The following is a 20,704-nucleotide window of genomic DNA, read 5'->3' as shown; positions in this document are numbered from 1 at the left end:
TTTTAATAGCAATCCTTTCCATAATATAATAAAACGGAATAATTTTAAAATGAATAATTTGAGAGATAATCATATTGTTTTAAATAAAAAAGATTTTTGGAATATTAAACGTACCTTCTTTTAACTTTTTTCGTTAACAATGAACGAAAATTAATAATTAATATTTCTAATAATATAATGAAATTATAATAAAACTTAAGGTATACTCATTAAATTATTCTTAATTGAATCTTTTTCGAAATTAAATGTGCAAAAGGTCATGTTTGTTCATGAATTTCCTCCGTCGTGTTAATTATGTCCACTTGGAATTACTACCGGTCTTAACAATTATGTAATTATAATATTTACAATGGTTATAGTCTCTCGCCAAGTCACCAGACACTTGTTAATTTTAGATATAAGCTTATTAATCTATTAATAATTGTAACATTAATTTGAAAATTGTTTTATTAATGTCTTACTCATTTAAGTTTTTAAATATTTGTTTAATATCTTTTTCGTAACTGTTTTCTCTTCCATTTAATTGTAAAATCGTTTATCAATTATGAAAAAATAACAGTGTTTTTAATATATTATAATAAATTATATTTCTCTTAGAAAAATTTCTTTTCTTAAAATTGTTTAATGGGCTCTTTATAATTCTAATATATTTTTTGTTATTTCGTATAACAATAAATTATTGTTCAACAAGTTAAAGTAGATTTTCACTTTAGATTATTAAAACATGGTATTTCCTTATAGTTGATAATATAATGTTACAATTATACAATTATATACATACATCTTGAAATGTATTATTAAAATTCCCACAATTCATAGAGTATATGTATCATACAATCAATAAATTCCAAAATAGAATATTGTAAATTTTTAAAAAATTAATTAAATTGTATTTTAACAAATAGAAAAATCATCGATTCGCAAAATTATCTAAGGAAAAGAAGAAAATCCACAGTAGTGCAATCATTCGTTCGAACATTACAAGTGAAAAAGCAGACGTAATGCGAAACGAATTCGCAGTAAACTAGACAAAGAAGAAACATACGAAACTTCCGCTCTCTAGCGGAGGGTCGAAAAAACGTTAACTTTCCTCAAGTAAAATCTCTTTGTTCCATCGAAGGCTACCAAAAAATGAACCAACTGTTCCCTGCGATAAGAAAGCTCGCGATAAAACACCCCGAAACTAATTCAAAATTTCTTGCAATCGCATTTTTAAAACACTTTTGCGATATTCTCTGCCAGAAATTCTAGATCGAACGGAAAAAGAGACCTCCTTTCGCCTCGGTGCTCGTCATTCTTTTTCCTTACTTATTCACGAAACAAGTTCTTCAAATTAATCTCTTTCGATGGAAGTTCTTGGATAGTAATAAACCAAAATTGCTGCCAAAAGTCGAACGACTGAGTTTCTTATTGTTTAAGACTGTTAAAACTTTAAAACCCATAATTTTTCGATTTTCTACGAATGGTGATAAAGTTTCGCTCATTATTTAAATGGATTAAATTGTGGTTTTCATTATTTTTAAACGTCAAATCTTACTTTCATAAATTATATTTATTTTAATTCTCTTGTATGAATATTTTTGTGATATAAAATTTCTTTAGTTTTTATTATATTATCATACAATTATTTCTTGTTTTTAGAATTTATACAACACTATATACGTAATGCATAAATTCTAAAATATTTTTCTTAACATCCCCATATTATTTCTAAAAAATTCTACAATTATTAGAGAAATTTCTTAATAATATTAATAAATTTAGAAACATGAATATCATTATACATAGTTTCTCTAATAATATAAAAATCATCATGTATCATTTTTACCACAATAATCAGGAAAAAATTAATCATAGCCAATTTACAACTTTGCCAATTGAAAAATCCCATTTCACCCAAAACTCGATTAAACTTCCCGATATATCGTTACCCCGAATTTTTTAATTTCCACGAGTCAATCCACCCGGAAACAACCCCTCCGCGCATTACATAATGAGCCGGGCATAATTCCATTAATTCATCCCGGTTCGCATTTATCTTCTTTTATATCCCCTAGGGGAAATTGGAGAGAGCTGTCACCTTGTAATCAGGAACATAGAGACGCCTTTAGAACCCTTAAATCATTCCACTTCTCTCGACGGCTGTTACCACCGAGCCACGAAAAGAACTCGTTCTCAATGGAAACTATAAAACGGCGACAAATTAGGAACGAGATTCGAAAGGAGAAAGAAAGGAGAAAGAAGAAATTTTTGCGAAGCTTGCTTTTTTTTTCTCGCTCTAGGAGAAATGTTGAAAGTGTTCTTTTCGTATGAAATATGGCGATGAATTAGAAAAGAAGGAAAATGTTGTTATACGTTTGGTTTCTTGGTATTTTACTCGGTTCTTCGAGAAATACTTGACAAAATCTGGCTCGAATGGTTGGAAGAGATAGTTGAGAAAAGAAACGGAATTTCATCAGGCTTATAGATTTTTGGTCTATCTATTTATTATATATTAGTTTTTGAAAGGATTTGTTTTAATAAATATAACAATAAATTAGAAAAGGAGATTTGAAGAGAGAAAATCGAATTTCATTTCACTCTTATTTACTTCTCTTCAAATTTTCTGAAATACTGAAAGAATTCGTTTTGAATAGAAAATAGGGAGGAATTGAAAAAGGGTTCAAAGAAAGAAAATCGAATTTCTTTTATTCTAGATTCCTATGGAATATTGAAAGAATTCTTTTTTTTTTTTCTTCGAATAGAAAACAATGAATTAGGAAAGGAATCTGGAGGAGGAAAATAGAATTTCGCGATGCTTGGTTCCTTGATTTTCTACGATTCTCGTGGAATATTGAAGAAAGAATTTACATTAAATAGAAAACAGAAACGAAATGGAAAAAAGAGTAAACTGAATTTTGAACTATTTGGCCTTCTGACATTTCTGCAGAGATATTGAGAAAATGAAATCGTTCGAGTTATCGAGAGAAAAATTTAATATTAATAATTCGTAAATAGTGTAATAAATATGTTCATGAAATGAGAAAACAGTAACAAGTAACTTCGAAAAAAGAATTTCTTTTGTACTAAAATAATGACCAACTACAATTCAATTCAATTACTCAACAAAATAGATTTAAAAAAAGTAAATGATTTAACTATTCATACTCTTCTGATAACTATCATCATTACAAAATTTTTTCAAAAATAAAGATCAAGAAAACTAATCTTTTAGACCTTTAGTACTTTAATTGAAAGAGTAAAATTAAAAAAATTTCCTTTAAAATTAGAAAACGATATCCAAATCTAAGATATAATATTTTTACATCGAAATATAATTTAATATAATTCGATAAATGAAAGATGATGATCCAAATCGTAGATACTACCATACTTTCACCAAATTAAATTAAATCAATTTGATAATATAATTTGTACGAATAAATGGAAAAAAATCTTTCTTCTGGAAATGTTTCGAACCAGTTTCCATTAAATCGGACAGTTTTCCGACAGTTGATGATCCAGAATCTCGACCCCGATATTACCATCGTAGAACCCACTAGCCTACCAAGTGGATCCATGTGCAGGTTAATTCGATTACGTACTGGGATCGTCTAGAACGGTATTATGGGGCACGACTAGGACCAGGCGGCGGAATCTCGTTAGGACGCTCATCTCCCTATGGAATTGTTATCGTACCACCCATCAGTTGCTTCCACTAAAATTTTCCACCGCGAAATGAACGACAAACACAATTATCCCGGTTACCGAAGAATATCGTCGTTACGAACCCGGCTTTCCTTGTTTCGAAAACACCATAGTGATACACAGGATACGTAACGGATTCACAATTCCGAATTCCATTTTAACCATTGGCTAATTATGATTAAATCGTTCGAAACTCTCTACGAAACAAAGGTTCTTTAATCTTTAAGTTTGTCCTTAAAGATTAAACAGGAAGATTCAACAAGATACATTTTTAATTTTTACAAAAATTGTACCGTTCAGTTATTCATTTATACCATTATTTTCCTACAATTTCATTCATAATTCTCCAAACATTCGAAATAAATCGTATATACGATGAAAAAATGTATCTCTTGATATATTTTACTAAGATCTTCTTAACCGATTTATCATCGTCAAGACGGTTATCCAATTTGTTAATCGACCCCTATTCGAAATCAATCGTTCGGAAGGGAGATTCGACGTCGAAATCGCAGGAATCGCGAAGCAACCGAGGTACAATGTATTACAGGGAGGAGTGGATGTTCGCAAAGTGAAAAGTGTCCGCCGCGGGGCTTAACCGGGGCAAATCCAACTTCCTGTTAAATCACCCGTACGGATTAAACCACTTACCGATACAAGTTCCATCGGGGGTGGCTTCGTAGCCCGGCAGGCACGTGATGGACAAGCTGTCCAGTATCGGTTGATCCTTCAACTCCATTGGCTCGGCGCATCGATAAGATCCTGGTGTGTTGATACAACCGTACCGACACATCTCCGTTTGCAAATCTGGCTGGGCGCACTCGTCCACGTCTGGAAAAGAGATGCATCGCATTTTATTTTTCCTCTCCTATTTCCTTCTTATCGTTTCGAACCATTTAATTCCGAAGATTTGACTTTCGATATCGTTATTCAGGATTTTGACCGTGTGAGGAATAATATCGTGATATTTCGTATCTAAATGGAATATGGAAAATGGATTTATCGGGGATCGCAATGGGATAGGGAAATATTTATTCATTTTTTAAATTTTTGAATTAATTAGTTGATGAAAAATATCAAGGGGAGTGCGTATATTTTTGCTAAAAGGATATAAAATAACGTGAGGATTTCTCATTCATGATTGAGAAACGTTTGAATTTTTGTTGTTTTTTAGAGTGATAATGATAACGAAAAGAAAATTTTTGGTCTTCTGAGTAAATAGAGTTTTTACTCGATACTGATATTTTTACTTCCAAACTATTGGAAACAATAATAAGAAATATTTATAAAACTTTTATTTTAACAACAATTTATAATGAAAGAAAGAATTTTATTGCTATTGTATCGCATTTTTTTAAAAAAAATTAAACAATCATAATTACATCAATTATCCATGGATATTAATTCTATATCTGTTTATGAATTTAAAAATAGAGATTGCAAAATTTTTAATATTTCAATAAATAGATGTAAGTAGATATTATTAAATATAGAACATCAATTACGTAGAATAAATGATTGATTGAATATTAATTCGAATGAATGGCTACGAAGGAAAGAAGCATTTTCAGAACGAATTATTAATTAACAGAAAGCATCCATTAGTAGCTCGTATATCGTTAACGTATTCGTTAATGGCGTATTCTTTAAAGATTCAAATCTTTGTGCATTGGCAAAAAAATACAATTAAAAAAAATAAAAGAATGGAATGTCGCCGTTCACAAACCCATTATACATATTAGACACGGTTTCGATTTCTCTGATGAGGCTAATTAAAACATATTCTGCTTGGAACAGAATCATATTCTTTCAATTCGATTTTGCAAACGTTTGGAACCATGAATTTTTGAATCTGCACATTGAAATACACAAAAAAAGCAAAATCTATTTCATGATATGATTTAATTTATGTTATCGTTGTGCCAAAATTCTATCTCTTTTAAAGAAACGATATATATTAAATCCATTTTTAAAATATACATTATTCTTTCATTATGAAATCCTTTATTTGAATTACTCATGGCAAAAGAAATTATAAACCATCACTGCAATTTCCAATATTAAATATAAGTATCTTAATATACATCAACTAAACTCATATATCTCAATAGATCTTAACTGTAAAACTTCTTAAAAACTTAAATTCACTATATTACTAAATTCAAAATTATACTAAATCCTACAAAATCTCTCTTTCTCGAACCATCACTCAAAAAGCGTCCAAAAGTAATCCAATATTTTCCACGATTCTTCTTCCACGGGGAAAAAACAGAGGAAAGAGTAAAGAAAGAACGGTAAGCAAATTCTATTACCTTGACAGGTTTTCCAGTCGTCCTCCAGGATGAAACCATCGGGACAGAGACAAAATACTCGTCCCATGGTGGAGAGACAGGTGTGGGAGCATCCCGCGTTGTTGACGCTACAGGGACCCGCTGTCTGACACGTGTGGTTGTCGGCTGACAGTACGGTGTCCTGTAGACTGTCGCAGGAACATTCATAGCCGCCTATGGTGTTCCGACACGTATCCTGACAAGGCCCGTGCCCGTTGTTCAACAGACACTCATTGATATCTATGAAATAATGAGAAGTAATTTTATATTTTTCTAACGATGAGTCGAGTTCGAATTCGAAGATAATAATAGATTCATTCTTAAGATTGTTAAGTTGGATAATTTAAAATAATGGGGGAAAAAGTGATGCGAATACTCGTTATATTTATTTACATTTATTCTGGAGAGATTTATGCTCGAGATGTTTGATTAGTTTGATTAACTAAGATTAAATATATTGATTTTTTTTTAATAAGTGATTTTTATTATTGTTTATTAGAAGAACGATTTTAAAATTGGATATCTTGGAATCTATTAAAATAGTTTTTGGTGTATTAAAGCAATAATTTTTAGATGCTGAATGACGTATGTAAAGTAGAGAAAATCAATAAAATTTTCTTCCATGTTCCTCATATGAGATATAATATTAATATTTCCTTTAATGTTTCCGCTGTGATTTTCTCCACGTGAAATTTAATATTAATTTAGATCTTTTTCTACCAATACCAAATACTACGTTTATAATACGATGTAATAATCTATCAAAAAAGATAATCTAATCTTTCACTTTCATAATTTTTTTAATCTTTTTTCGCCATTTCATCCATCATGTATAAATATATTTTTCTCGATATAATTCCTCACATTACCTCTTCCATCAAATTCTTTTAATTTACCAGATAATCATAGCACAATATTCGTTAAAATATCGTATCCATCATCCTTCCATCCATATAATTACATAAATTTAAAAAATAAATTGAAATAAATGATAAATAATTCAAAATAAATTTATTCGATGGAAAAGTGATAAATAATTAAGATAAAAAATAATATTAAAAACAAAATGAAATATTTTAGAATATTTAATTAACATTTCGAAGCAAATGAGAAACAACCGATTGAAATTCCACCAATAATCATCGATATTACGGTGTACAGGCTTTTTCGCGATTTACACTTGTTGCTTTTTCGAAGAGCGAAGGAGGGAGAGGGGGAGGGATAATAGGTTTATACCGTGTATATATATATTCTGCAAATAACTCACCCTTGCATGTGAACCTGTCCTCGTCTAGTTTCATCCCCTTTGGGCACTCACAACGAAAGGATCCCGGGATGTTCACACATTTATGTTCGCAACCTCCCTTGTTATCCTTGCATTCGTTCACATCTGAATTTTAACGAGTACGTGTAATGCCTGGAATTTGGCTAATTTCACGCGGCGCTACGCTTTTGATCTCAATTTATCGCGATGATCCCTTCGTAATGTTTTAATACGTAATTTCTTAATATGTGTAATATCTTCTAATACTAATATATACTAACCAACGAGACTATTTAATTATGATTTTAATACATCAAATAGTTAAATTCAAATTTTACAAAAGAACATATTATCTTTGATAAGATATCTCGATGTGGAAATTGGAAACACGATATTTTATAAATTTATACTATTTTATTTTCGAAAAGAATGATTGGTTTGGAAAAAATTTTTTAGGTATTCAAAAATAACGATCGTTTTTATGGACAATAAATTAAAAAAAAAAAATTTCATTTAAATTTTATACAAATTTGAAAAAATTGTATTCAAATTCCTTCTTAAAAAATTGATGAAAATTACGTTGTGTGGAATGACATCAGCGATATTCGAGAAGAGATAATGAGAAATCGTGGAATGGGGCAAACATTAATGAGAGATATGTAAATACAGAGAATCTCGTTTGTAAAAAAGAAAAAGAAAAAAAAATATACTTAATTACTCGAAAGTTCGACTCGTTTCATTTCTTGTCCCGCCAATTTATTCGGGTCAAATCTATCCTTTTAATTTTTTTTATTCCCTTCCTGGAATAGAGTGGAACTTTGTTTTACCAAAGTCGGTTAAACCAGACTTTTAACTAATTTGGATTACCTGTCTTTACGATTCGTCCAGATTAACGACATTCTCTCCCCTGGAAGCTAATTTTTCCAAGGACCGTTAATACGAATTTTCGCTTGATTTAAACCACTTTCTCATTCAACTTAGATTAATGAAGTTTTATTGAATTTGTGTTTTTTTATTCCACGGTTCTCCGATCCTACGATCCTTTAATCTCATTTGCATTCAATTATCACGAATATTCTGAATTATCTTTATTTAAACAAATTTCGACAAAAAAACTTTATTTTAATTATTACAAACTTTTTACTTTTTGCAACTTCAAAAAAAAGCGACGTAATTAATATGATCAATCACACAAAAGTTTCTGACACATCTAACAAAACTAGAAAAGAGTTTGATATATTAATAAAAATAAATTTTGACGGTGATTTGATTTTTTTCATTGATATTTTGATTTGATGATTTTGATTGAGATATTATTTTAAGAAAGTGATTCTTTTCAATATCTTTAAATATAATTTTTTAATAATACGAAAGAGAATAAAATTTTAAATTATAAAATATTCCAATTCTCAAATGATTCAAACTATAAAAATATGTACGAGGATTTTCATTTTGAATTCATCTTTGAAATTTTTTGAAAAAAAAATATTGTAACATTTATAATTAATTACATCTCTACTTTGTTTAATTCAAAATTTTCACGTAAAATAAATTTCTTTGTAAGATAATATATAGAGACTTTCCTCACTAACTCAATATTCAGAAACAACTTATGAATCTTTTCTAAAATTAAAATCTGTCTCACGATAAAACGTAAGGGATATTACGAGAGGATGGAAATGGAGGAACTGGTCTCAATTTCCGGCTTCCTTTTAATTTCGAAATGCAACGAACGAAATGAAATTTTATAACTGTCCCCCAGTTTTATGAGAGATAAAACGACGATACGTTTCACAGTGGGATAAGAAAGAGGGAAAGGATCTTTGAAACGAAATCGTTGATGTTTTAATACGGACAGGAAGAACTTGTCCCTCGCAGAACGCGGAATCTGTCAATATTTCAACGAGTATCGATATTTCATCTTGAGAAATTTCTTTTTCATCGTCTTGACGTCTCGTCAACCGATGGGAACCGAGAAAAAACGATATCGTTTCTGCATTTTATATTTCTTCTATTCATATTTCTTCTATTTCTTATATTCGTTTATACACGTGACGAATGATAATTTTATAATTTTATTAAATCTTGATGAATGATCGTGTAATCGTAAAAAAATTAAAAATTATAAAAACAAAATATAAGACAAAACAACGTAACATATGAAATGTATTTAAATCGAAATAATATTTTCAATACTTCATCCATGTTTGTGCAAGCAATAACTTTTCATTTAAATTTCCTGCATTCGTTTTAATATCTATCTAACAGAATAAAGGACTAACGTTTCGAAATAATTTATTACGTATCATGGTAATCTCTAATTTATATATATTTAGATATTTCATGCACGTTTGCTTTAATACGTGACAAAATGTTATCCAATTTATGAGAATATATCAAATCGGTATAATTTCCATTAAAATTGATTATTTAATAATATTGTATTATGAAAATTTCAAATATTCCCAAATATATTTGTTGAAAATTGGATCGATATCAAATTCGAATATTTCATCGAGTAATAGATATTGAGATGAAATTTCGAACAACACCTAAATTAATCCTTGTCAATTAAATTGTTGTTTTATTATTTGGATAATATTGCAAGCAAAGATGTATGAATTGTATGCAAACTTACCCATACATTTATCATTCTCCAACCGGAAACCTTTGTAACAGGAACACACCGGTCTGCCATCGACTTCTTTGCAAACGTGATCGCAGGAAGCGTCGATGCACGCACCTTCAAAATTCGCTTTGATCTTGCACTTTGGTAGTTGTCCCATCCATTGACGATTTCTGCATAACAATCTGTTTGTTGTGCTCACCATATAGAATCCTGGGGCACATTCGTAATCGGCTTCCAAATATTCGTGGCCTGGTATCGATGATCTTAGAGAAAATACCAATTGCAGACTTTTATAAATTTCGGAAGAGAATAAATAAAATTGATTCAGGAAGAATGTCGAATATCTTTTGACAATAAAAAGATATTTTCTTCCTATCATCGCCTAATGGGTTGATTGTTATTTAATTTTACAAAAAAAATATTATAATATATAGAAAGGACATAAAAGTTCGAAGCCAGAAAAAATAAGGAAAATGCTTTAACAATAAATAATTTTGTATGCATCGATTGGCCGTGGAAATTAATTCTCTGATTGATTACCGCTTCAACTTCAAAAGTTTACGTAACTAATAGATATACAATAGCTGATCGATACTTTCCAACATATAATCTTACAGGAAAGAGCTTTTGATCCGTTACAAACTTCTAAGCCCATCAAATACAAAATATATAATTAGCATAACATAAATTCTTGCATAACATATAACAAATTGCACAACTTGTTAAAGATATATTTTACGTTACAGTTACAATTTTATGATTAATTTTATTGTTACTTCATTCCAGCAAATGTTTTATTTCTTTCGAATATTTAACCCGTAATAAACTAAGAGTAAAAATTTAATTAATAAGTTCAAATATCTAGATTCCTCTTCTATCCTCTTCGATTTATCGCTTGACCCGTGATATTTTATCTAATATTACTATTCTCGACGAAACTATAAAATGTCAAACTATGAATGGACATAAATCCTTTTCGATCGCCACCATCATTTTCTAACATAATTTTCTAACACACACGAAACTTTCCACGTCCCTTATTCAACGTTTGATTCAACATTTGCTCGAGAGCAAGATTTACTTGCCATTACAGCCATTTCCCTTACTTACCCGATCTTTTTATATTTTACAGGACCGTCAGGTAATTCCTGCACGTCGAAGCATTGAAAAGTTCGGCTCCTCGATCTGAAACTTTTCTGGTTTCTCTACAATCCTGGCTACGAACTTGTCCCGGTAATTCAGTTTTCTGACGAAAAGGGGAGGAAATTTCGATAAAGGGACACGTTGTGACGTGGAGACATGTGCTCGATTAAAGAACAGACGAGAGAAGAACGAGAAAAGGAGAGAGAGAAAGAGAGAGAGGGAGAGAGAGAAAGAGAGAAAGCTTTAAAAGAAATCTGAAAAAAGTCGTTTTGAATGGAACGAGCATCAAGAACTGCAATTATAGACTTTTCAACTTACGTCCTTTGAGAAGGGAAAACACATACTTCGTTAAAGATATTGAACGAAATTCTTGGAATGAAGGGAACGTTTTGTGAATTACGTTTCTCCTTGTACTTTAATAGGATTGAAAATAATTACTGAAAGTAATTACATAGAAAATTAAATGTGTACGGAATATCGTTTCCTTTATACTTTCCGCGTAAAAATATTTTTATTAATATAATAATATTATAATGTTAGATTTAATAATAATGTGAAATCTCTATTATTATATCAATAATTATTATTATTATATATTACTTAAAATCAAACGATCCAACGTAAAGTTATTATCTGGTTAACCAGCTCACACAGGATTTAATGTAAATCAATTCAAATAATTAACTTTCGTTTTCAAATCGACTCAATCTCATTAATTTTATGCAGCTAATGTAATGTAATAATGTATGCACATACATTAACTGAATAATTTTGTCAATTTTGTTACATATTATTGCACATTTTCAAACGCATAGATCCATTTCAATTTCTTGAGAGAATACTAATACATATGTACGTACATTTTTAATTTAACTATATATTTTCACAAAATGTGAATATCCAATGACCAAAATATATTTTTAATTTTATTTTAATACATTTTAAATATTAGATATTATCAAAAAATCTAATTGATCAATAAGATATAAATAATATGAATAAATATTATTATGCTGAACAAATGAGATATAACCTACTATTAAAGAAAATTAACCCTCACTGGTCTTAATGATTCATCAAAGAATCATGAATGAAAAATAAGTCAGAAAAAGAAAATCACCATCAACTATAACATTAATATTATTGATTTATCGATCAAGAAACGTTCGTTTCAATTCGATCGACAAACTATTCGCCAACGATACGTAAATAATCGCTCGATTCATAAAAGAATGATATTAATTACCATTCCACGATAGGTGATATATAATACGCCACTTCCCAAACGCGGGGGAAGATCCTATCGTCGTAAGGGAAATCGCATCGGGGGAGGGAAACCTGGTCAACCTGATCGAGATGAGTTGAATTATTCATGCTAAAAGCCACTTACTTTACATATTTGATCAGCGCATGCCGGGCAAGGGGTGCCGGCACGAACGTCCCGTTTATGCAAGATAAATCCCCCTTCGTATCGTCCTCGTACGCCACCGTGCTGCTCGCCCATTCCATACTCTTCTTTCCACCCAACCTGTCCAACTCTGCCTCGTCGATTATGGGCTTTCCATGAAAATGCGATCCGCCTGTCCTCCTCCGCTCGACCTCGTCCCGCCTCGCCACCATCGACAATCTCAAACTCGACGTCATGTACGCGTTGTAATCCTTCAACGTCCTCGCCAGGACCTCGTTCTCCAAATCCAGAATGGGCAGATCCTCCTCGGTCCTCGAGTAGCCCAACATCTTCTCAGCGTCGTACCTAGAGTTGCCGAACTTCGCCTCGTTCGTGTTACCACCCTTCTTCGCCACCTTCTCCTCCTCCTCCTCCTCCTCCTCCTCCTCCTCCACCTGTTTTCGACCCCAATTTTTCCGCGATGACTTGGGCACAGAGCTGCCCAGGATACGGTTCTCCAAGCTGGCAGGATCCTCCATCTGGGTCCGCGAGATCTCTTTCTCGAGCTGTTTCGAAAATTCTCTCTCCACGGTGTCCTCGTACATGTTGTAACGCGACGTGGTCTGCGCGGATCTCTTCGTAGCCTCGGTGGTTAATTGATCCTGAAGATTGGACGGTGACGTAACATCGGTGCCGCTCGAGCGCGTTTGGTTACCTCTCGAAGTCACGTTCGTGTCGTCCACCACGTGGCCATCGATCTTGCCGAGAAGCAGCGCCGCGGGCGCGTCGTTCATCCTCCTCTTGAACTTGGACGCTCGACGCGCCTCGCCGTTCTTCTCGCCGTTCTTCTCGCCGTTCCTCGCCCTCTTCCTCCCGCGTTTCCGCTCGCGATTCTTCCTCCTCCTGCGACGCTCCGCGCGATACCTCCTCGCCGCGGAATCTTTAGGCTTCTTCGTCTGCCCGTTTCGCTTTCCCCTGATCTCGTTCTCCTGGGTGCCGTCTCGTTCACGATCCACCTCTGTGTTTCCGCTCTTCGAATCTTTGTTCCTGCGACGTTTCTTCCGGGATCTGTCACCGCCGTCGCCCTTTCGACGAGTGATCGATGTCGAGGCTGCTGAAAGGGAGGTAGATTTTTTTTTTTGTTGTTGTTAAAGATTGGGGAAAATCTTGGATGGAGAGGAATGATTCGTGGTTCGATTGATTTAACGCTTGCTTTCCTTCGAAGTTTGATCTTGGATTTTTCGATAATTTGCGTTATACGTTTTCTTTTGGCTGGATCTCTTTGAACTGTAGCGATTGTGTGTATGTGGAAATTATTTTTCTAATTTTTACAATGTGCTTTTTTATTTATTTAAATATGGAAAGTTTCACTGCCTCGAATTCTATTACGATTTGTAAATTCTTCTGATATTATAAACTTCCTCCAATAATATTTTAAAATGTAACAATTATGCATGGACGAGGTCTCCTTGTAATACTGTTAATGTAAAATTGTTAAATGTTAAATGTTAGTATATAATTTGGTATATGAAATAGACCATCATTGAAAATATCGTGAAATATTAAATAGCACAGTTAAAAGTTTAAATACGAATAAAAGAGAAAATCTATAATATTCTTAATACTTTGAATCATTGGTGCAATAAATTTCAATGTAAACTGTAATATTATAAAAATTATTATTCACAAATGTACACACGATAACTTTGAACACATCCAATGATGCGTTTGTCACGCACTGATTAACACATGATTTCTTCTTGTTTGAAATAGACATTAATGCCACGATGTAAACACTATCGTTTAACATGCAATAAACTGAAGCAATTCTTGTTTGCAATCAAATAATATTTCGCATGTTCATCATATATTCATGATATTCACATGATTAAAAAATAAATATTTATTACAATTAATATTCAAATTTGTATTATTTTCAATCTTCTACAATCGAAATTGATTGTTTATTCGTCAAGAATAAAAATTGTAATTTATTAAAAAATTTTATTATTTATTAGTAAATTGTAACTGCAAATCATACAATGGCACAGCCAAAAATAATAAAGCAAAAAGAAATAAAAGACAAATTGTTATTTCTAACTTATCTTCTTCTAACTTATCTTCTAGCAAAATAATTTCTTCGTTCTAATCGAAAATAAAAAAAAAAATAAATCATTTCCTCTTTGAAAAATCAACAAAAAGCAAAGTTAATTTCCTAAAATTTACACGATTGTAACGAGAACTCTTACAATCCGATTCGTAAGGCAAACATTTTTACTCACTGACATTCAGACCCGGCCGAAACGATGAGTTGGAAACACCTCCTGGTGGAACGAGGACCTTGTCCCTATTTCCGTCTGCCCGAGGCGCTGTTTCCACTTCCGTCTCCGACACCTCTGCCGCGTTTCGAGACGAGAGGGAGCTCCCGTTCTCATCGAGCGTCTTTTTACCCTCGAGAGACGCATCCCAGCTAATGGACAACATAACCAACCGTTTTTTCTCTTTCTCTCTCTCTCTCTCTCTCTCCCTTCCCCCCTTGATCTCGACGAAAATGAAAAGACTTGGCTAGTCCATCCCCGTTTGACATGCATAATGCCGCGTATCTCTTTCAAGTTTTCAACCTCTTTTAATATTTACGTCTTCTCGAGGACACTTTCCATCGAGTTTCCTTCGAAAGCACGTGAAAACGCGGGAGCGTTTTGTATCGACGGATCAACCTGAAGGATTCTTAATAATTCTTAAAACATTATCCGCCTTTTTGTCCAGGGAAATCGCGATTTAAACGAAAGGAATTATGCTTTGGAGATCGAGTTGGATTCGCGCTGGTATGGAAAGTGTGACGTGGAATTTAGTCGAAAGTGAATTTTTTTTTATTAAAAATTACTTCTCTTTGGAATAATTTTTATATTCGTATTGATTTTAAATAAGATGGTTAAGTAATTTTAAGAAATTTATGTATTGTTGATATTTTCCTCGAAAACAAAATTTCATTTTGTAATCATATTCGTATCGTGCGATTATTATTCGAAGTAACTTTTATTCAATTGATGTATATAGTGATTAGTATGAGTCACGAGTAACCTGGCCATCTTTTATGATCCATCATGTCAGGATTACAATCGTACATTGTATGTATCATATTGTACACGAATGCTCTCCATTAAATCACTAACCATTTGCAGTTGTCTGGAACATCAATTGGTTCATGTCATAAAATAATTTTTAAAATAATTGTAATATATAAATTGTATTTTCAATAATGTATCCGTATATTTCTATGCAAACATTTTATATTAAACTAATTGATATTTTATTAAATTATAATACTACTCAATTTATCAAATTATAATACAAATGCAACTTATATGTTAAAACTAATAAATATTAAATGAAATAGAAACCAATTCGAAATAAGATCAACAAAGGGTTAAAACGAATCTATCTATTTAAAGATCTCGATTTTTTCGACAAGATCAATATCGAACAAAATGAAATTTTATTGTTAAACATTCCAATAATTTTAAACTTAAAATTTAAATTTAAAAAGTTAAATTTTGTTTCATCGTGTGGATCTGGTCTACGAATATCATCATTCCACCATTCCTAGGATCTTTTAACTTCGATAATTATAAGCCGTGCTACCGTGTAATTGAGACTAACGTTGACCAGTGTACACCGTGAAATTAGGATTTCCACGAATGCGGTTCCACTGTGTTACGTATCAATTAGGAAGTTCGAGTGTGTAATACGACCGCCCTTATTTCGTTACCCCACCGTAATTATCGGTTCTCCCAAGTTCAACCGTTTGATCCTCGATGCCCACTACCAACTCGGCCATTCGATCGAGAAGTTTATTAAATTCGCTCGGTGAACTTGTTGCCGAAAGGAAACAAGAAATGTGAGATACGTTTCTTCTTATTTCTATTGCTTATTTTTTCTTTTTTTTTTCCGTCTCCCTTTTTTTTTTTGTTGAGTTGAGTTTGGGTGAGTTATTATGGTACATGAGGATATTTGAAGAATAGTTTTGCGGAAATTTATTTGAAGAAAATTTAGAAAGGGTGAATTGGAGAATTTATTCCCAATTCAGTGTTGATTTTTGTTCATCTAATTTTTTTTTTTTTTTTGATTTTCTTCCTTTCGATAGTTTTATAACAAAAGAAATATAAGGGTTGGATCGATAATTCAAAGTAGAATTTTGTACAATATTTAAAATTATGAAAGAATTAACAGTTTATCGAACAGAATGTTAAACTAATTTTTAACAATCGAGAGATTGATATATTCAAAATGAAATTGTATGTAAAAGTCAAGAATACTGTGAAGAATATTAATATCAATGGTGGTAAATTTCAAACTGATATTTAATTTATTCAATATATTATTTGAACAATTACTATTGATTGGAAACATTATAAATTATTTTGAATGAAAAAAAGAAGGTTATATTAATATAATATGTTTGGTATCCAATTTTTATGCCACGTGCAGCCTTGATAATATATTCGAAGACAAACTGTCTGATTTATAGTCAAGTAATAATCGAAGGTCACGTAGCTGGTTTTTTAGAATGGAAATTGATTCGTCACTGCATTGTTAAAAATTAATCACATTAATTCACAAACTTTCTCGATAAAAAGATTCTTTAATAAATAACTTCGAATATAATTATAAACTGAAAATAAACACCACTAGAAAAAAAAACCTTTAAAAAATAAATATAAAATCTAAAATCTATCCTTTCTAAATTTAACTTTAAAATTGATCGACAGAAATACATTATCCAAACTCGTTCTTTTAAGGTTAATTCAAAACTAGGCTCACTTGAAACAATTGACACTGCTCCACAAACATAACTATCGACCTTGGTAATTAACGAGCCAATTCGCTCATTAACTCCGTTGTCACGGAGGACACGCGTTACACATTCCAAAGGGAGATAGAATAGAATAGAATATTTTCAAAATCAATAAAAATCGACGTTCAAATTTACGTACGAATCTCTAAACGAAAAATCCCTATAAAATTTTTTCAAAAAAGTTATAACATTCTGAATCTTTAACAAAAAAAAAAAAAATATCAATTCCTTTTCAAAGAAACAATCCTAATTTTGTAGGATAAAATTTCACTATAATAACATCCAAATGATGACTCGACAATCATCAATTAACCACCGATTAACCATTTTCTATTTCCTCGAACCGAAAACTGTTCGATAATCGACACGTTCGACAGCATCAAATATGCATAAAGTACTTACACATACGACTGATCCGCATCGTCAGCCTGCAGTTCATCGCGCAGATCGTCTATTTTCCTCGCGTCATCCCTGTTATCGAATTGTTCTCGCGGATCCGCGTTTTGGCAGCGTCCTATAAAGCAACAAAAATATCGCGTTCAATCCCTGTTGAATACGAGACATCGTGATAAATCCGAAACGAGGGATAAAATGAAAAAAAAAAAAAAAAGAAGGAGGAGGGGAGAAGAAGAAAATAAGAGAGAGGAGAAAACGGAGGAAAAGAAACGGAAACGAGAGGCATACGCGATACGACGCCCGTGCTACGAAACAGAGGCGCGAGAGTTTCCATTTCCGGCTGGCGGAAAGTTTCACCTGGACGAGGAGGAAAGTTTTCTCAGATTCCAGAGGCCTTAGAACCTCGCTTTTCCTCCTGCTCGAACTCCGACCGGAAGTCAATAGGGCCCTCGCCACTTTGAAATGCCGGCAAAAGTACTTGCATATGCCTCCCCCTCCCCACGCCCCTCGGCTAGCAAGCTTTTCACAGCGATATTGAACTTTTTATCGCGTCGAACGAGAGGGATGAAAGGTTAAAACGGAGCCAGGAAACAAAGCGGCGGCTGGCAATAGTCGTTCTGCGTACAGATACCCGTGGAAATCGTCGATCGAGGCGAAGGTTTCGCCGATTACCAAGGGAATTTGCTTACGAGGGGGAGCAACCCTCGTTTCGAAAGTTACGAACGTAGGCTTGTAAAGGCGACAGCTTTAAAGACGGAGCTGGCAGGAATAATGGGGAAAAAATAGGGAAGAAAGATTTTTCGATATAACGTATCGAGTGATTTTTACGATGGAAAAATATACGATAAATAAATAATTATAGTGAGAGCTTAATTATCCGGAATCTTAATCATTCGGCATTTTTTAATTACCAATACTAATTTTACATCATCCTTCTATAATTGGTAATATAATTAATTATATTAATAATGTTAAAACTTCTATTCCTATATTTATTTATTTTTTTTTTCTTATTAAATTTCTATTAATTTTTGAAATTGAATAATTGTTAGATAGTCATTAAACACTATTCGTTAATTAAACGAATTTTCGAAATGAATTATGAAAGAATAATTTTTAATTAAAGAAAAAAAGAAAAAAAAACAAAAATACGTTTCTAGTTATTTCCTTCCAGAAAATATATTTTCGTCGCGTATTCTTTGACCTGGTTTTAAACTCAAAGAAATAACCACATCCGGTATGATCCCGTCCTATGAGATCACATCTATCGTGTATATATATCCTGGATTCAAAAGATCATATCTAAAGTGATGACATCCACTACGAGACCGTGTCTGTAAGATCAAAGCCCTGACTGTCAAAGTTCTATAAGGTCCCTAATGATTGACCTCACGAGGATAATCCGACGGGTCGATAGTCATGTTCTACAATCAGGTTCTACTGAACCTGGGTCATGTTAAGCATGGTTCTAATGCATCTGCCATGTCGGATTTAGTCTCGCGTTTAAGATCATATTAGACATACAACTATGAGGTCTATGGTCTTAGTTGTATCTTTATAAAATTGGAATCGTATTACGTACAATTGTAACTATGTCTAATAATATCAGATGCGATATATGATTCATGTTGAATGTAATACTGAGATTTGGAGAAACTTCATTTACTCGATTAACGTAATAGTGGAATTTTCGTTTTATATTGCTAAGATGAAGTTTCCAATTCTTGTCACATTTTTTCTATGTTTTTATCTACTACTTTTATTAGTATAGTCGTTGCTTTAATTACCAGCAATTGTTTTTTTTTTTTTGCAAGGGCAATCTCAATTTTCGAAGCTTTCTAATATTACTTTTTATTTCGTGCAATATTCTCTGATAAACTCGTGCACGTACATTGTACACGTGGTGTATTTCTCTCTACATATCTCGTATCGAATTTTCCATTGAGTTCAAAATGTGGTTCCATTCGAGAAAAAATACACACTTGTACTTTTATCTTTTTTAACGATCGCATTAACGTCGACAGTAACATCGTTTGGAATCCGGTAAATCGGCGTAATCTAGCTACTATTATCCTTTTGCATGCCCCTCTCGATATTTTTCTACCTTGTTTATATTTTTCACGTGTTTATTTTCTCTAAAAATATTTTTTTCTTTCCGGATTAAATGTGATATTGTTACGCGATTGTTAACCGATCCAAAACTGATATTTTGTTAAAATAAAAGATGTATTGTCCGATTGTAATAAATGATATTATAATAAACGAAAAAAGGAAAGAATAATTTATCCTAATTATATGTATGAGATATACCATTTAGCTTCTTCTGAAGAAAATATTTTATTCTCGTATAATTTCTATTCTATTTCTAAAAATTATTCTAAAGTTCTAACAATTTGCTAATGTTCTTTTTAAAATTAATTTCTTATGTCTGATTTAATTTTCCATTAAAAGAGTAGCGCGATTTAAAATATATATCATTTTATCTTTATCATTAAAAACGATTTATATTAAATCCGATAAAAATATATATGTTCCATCATTGAGAAAAATTAAATGAAATCATATTAACTTTATACATCTAATGTATAATTTTTCTTTCATAATTCTTATATTTTTAATAAATCATTTGCAGTATCTAAATCTTTAAACGAAAACCATCAGTTCGAAAAATTTATAATTTAATTAATTTATCATTTACATATTCTTAATATTAATCAAACTTACCATGTTCTATTTTCCTATTGAATAAGTATGAATGCATGAAGTAAACAATGCAAGCCCAAACAATATTAAAGCAAAGAGCGGAAATTTAATTTTCTCGTTATCTGTTTAATCCTTTCAAGTGGAAAAATCAATATACATCGTCAAAATAATTATACATTATAAAGACTACCATCATATACATATAATTTCTCTATTAATATTATAATACATATAAAAAATAATAAAGATTGAAAATTTCAATTTAAACATTATACTTAATCTATTGTTTTTTTTTTCTTTTAAATTAACT

At 31.8% G+C, this 20,704-nt stretch overlaps 1 protein-coding gene across 6 annotated transcripts in view; it reads right to left on the bottom strand.

Moving 5' to 3' along the window:
- Positions 1-20,704, bottom strand: part of LOC122710524 — a 69,903-nt gene that overhangs the window by 24,377 nt on the left and 24,822 nt on the right. For 3 of the 6 annotated variants that reach the window (XR_006345943.1, XM_043928429.1, XM_043928428.1), the window contains exons 2-8: positions 17,698-17,809; positions 14,723-14,910; positions 12,444-13,554; positions 9,920-10,173; positions 7,285-7,407; positions 6,000-6,257; positions 4,339-4,518 (exon numbers count right to left, since the gene is read on the bottom strand). Coding sequence is in view for 2 of the 6 variants with exons in the window: in XM_043928429.1 (XP_043784364.1) it covers positions 4,339-4,518; positions 6,000-6,257; positions 7,285-7,407; positions 9,920-10,173; positions 12,444-13,554; positions 14,723-14,910; positions 17,698-17,809 (2,226 nt within the window). In the remaining 4 variants the exon portion in view is untranslated. The remainder of the gene's footprint in view (positions 1-4,338; positions 4,519-5,999; positions 6,258-7,284; positions 7,408-9,919; positions 10,174-12,443; positions 13,555-14,722; positions 14,911-17,697; positions 17,810-20,704) is intronic. The other 3 variants (XR_006345944.1, XR_006345945.1, XR_006345946.1) reach the window with 3 other exon arrangements.

The sequence above is a fragment of the Apis laboriosa genome, unplaced genomic scaffold (genome assembly GCF_014066325.1).
Source record: "Apis laboriosa isolate Shangri-la unplaced genomic scaffold, ASM1406632v1 scaffold149_cov153, whole genome shotgun sequence".
Taxonomy (NCBI): Eukaryota; Metazoa; Arthropoda; class Insecta; order Hymenoptera; family Apidae; genus Apis; species Apis laboriosa.
The sequence above is the reverse complement of the archived record's forward strand: the minus strand, read 5'-3'. Positions and strand labels throughout refer to the sequence as shown.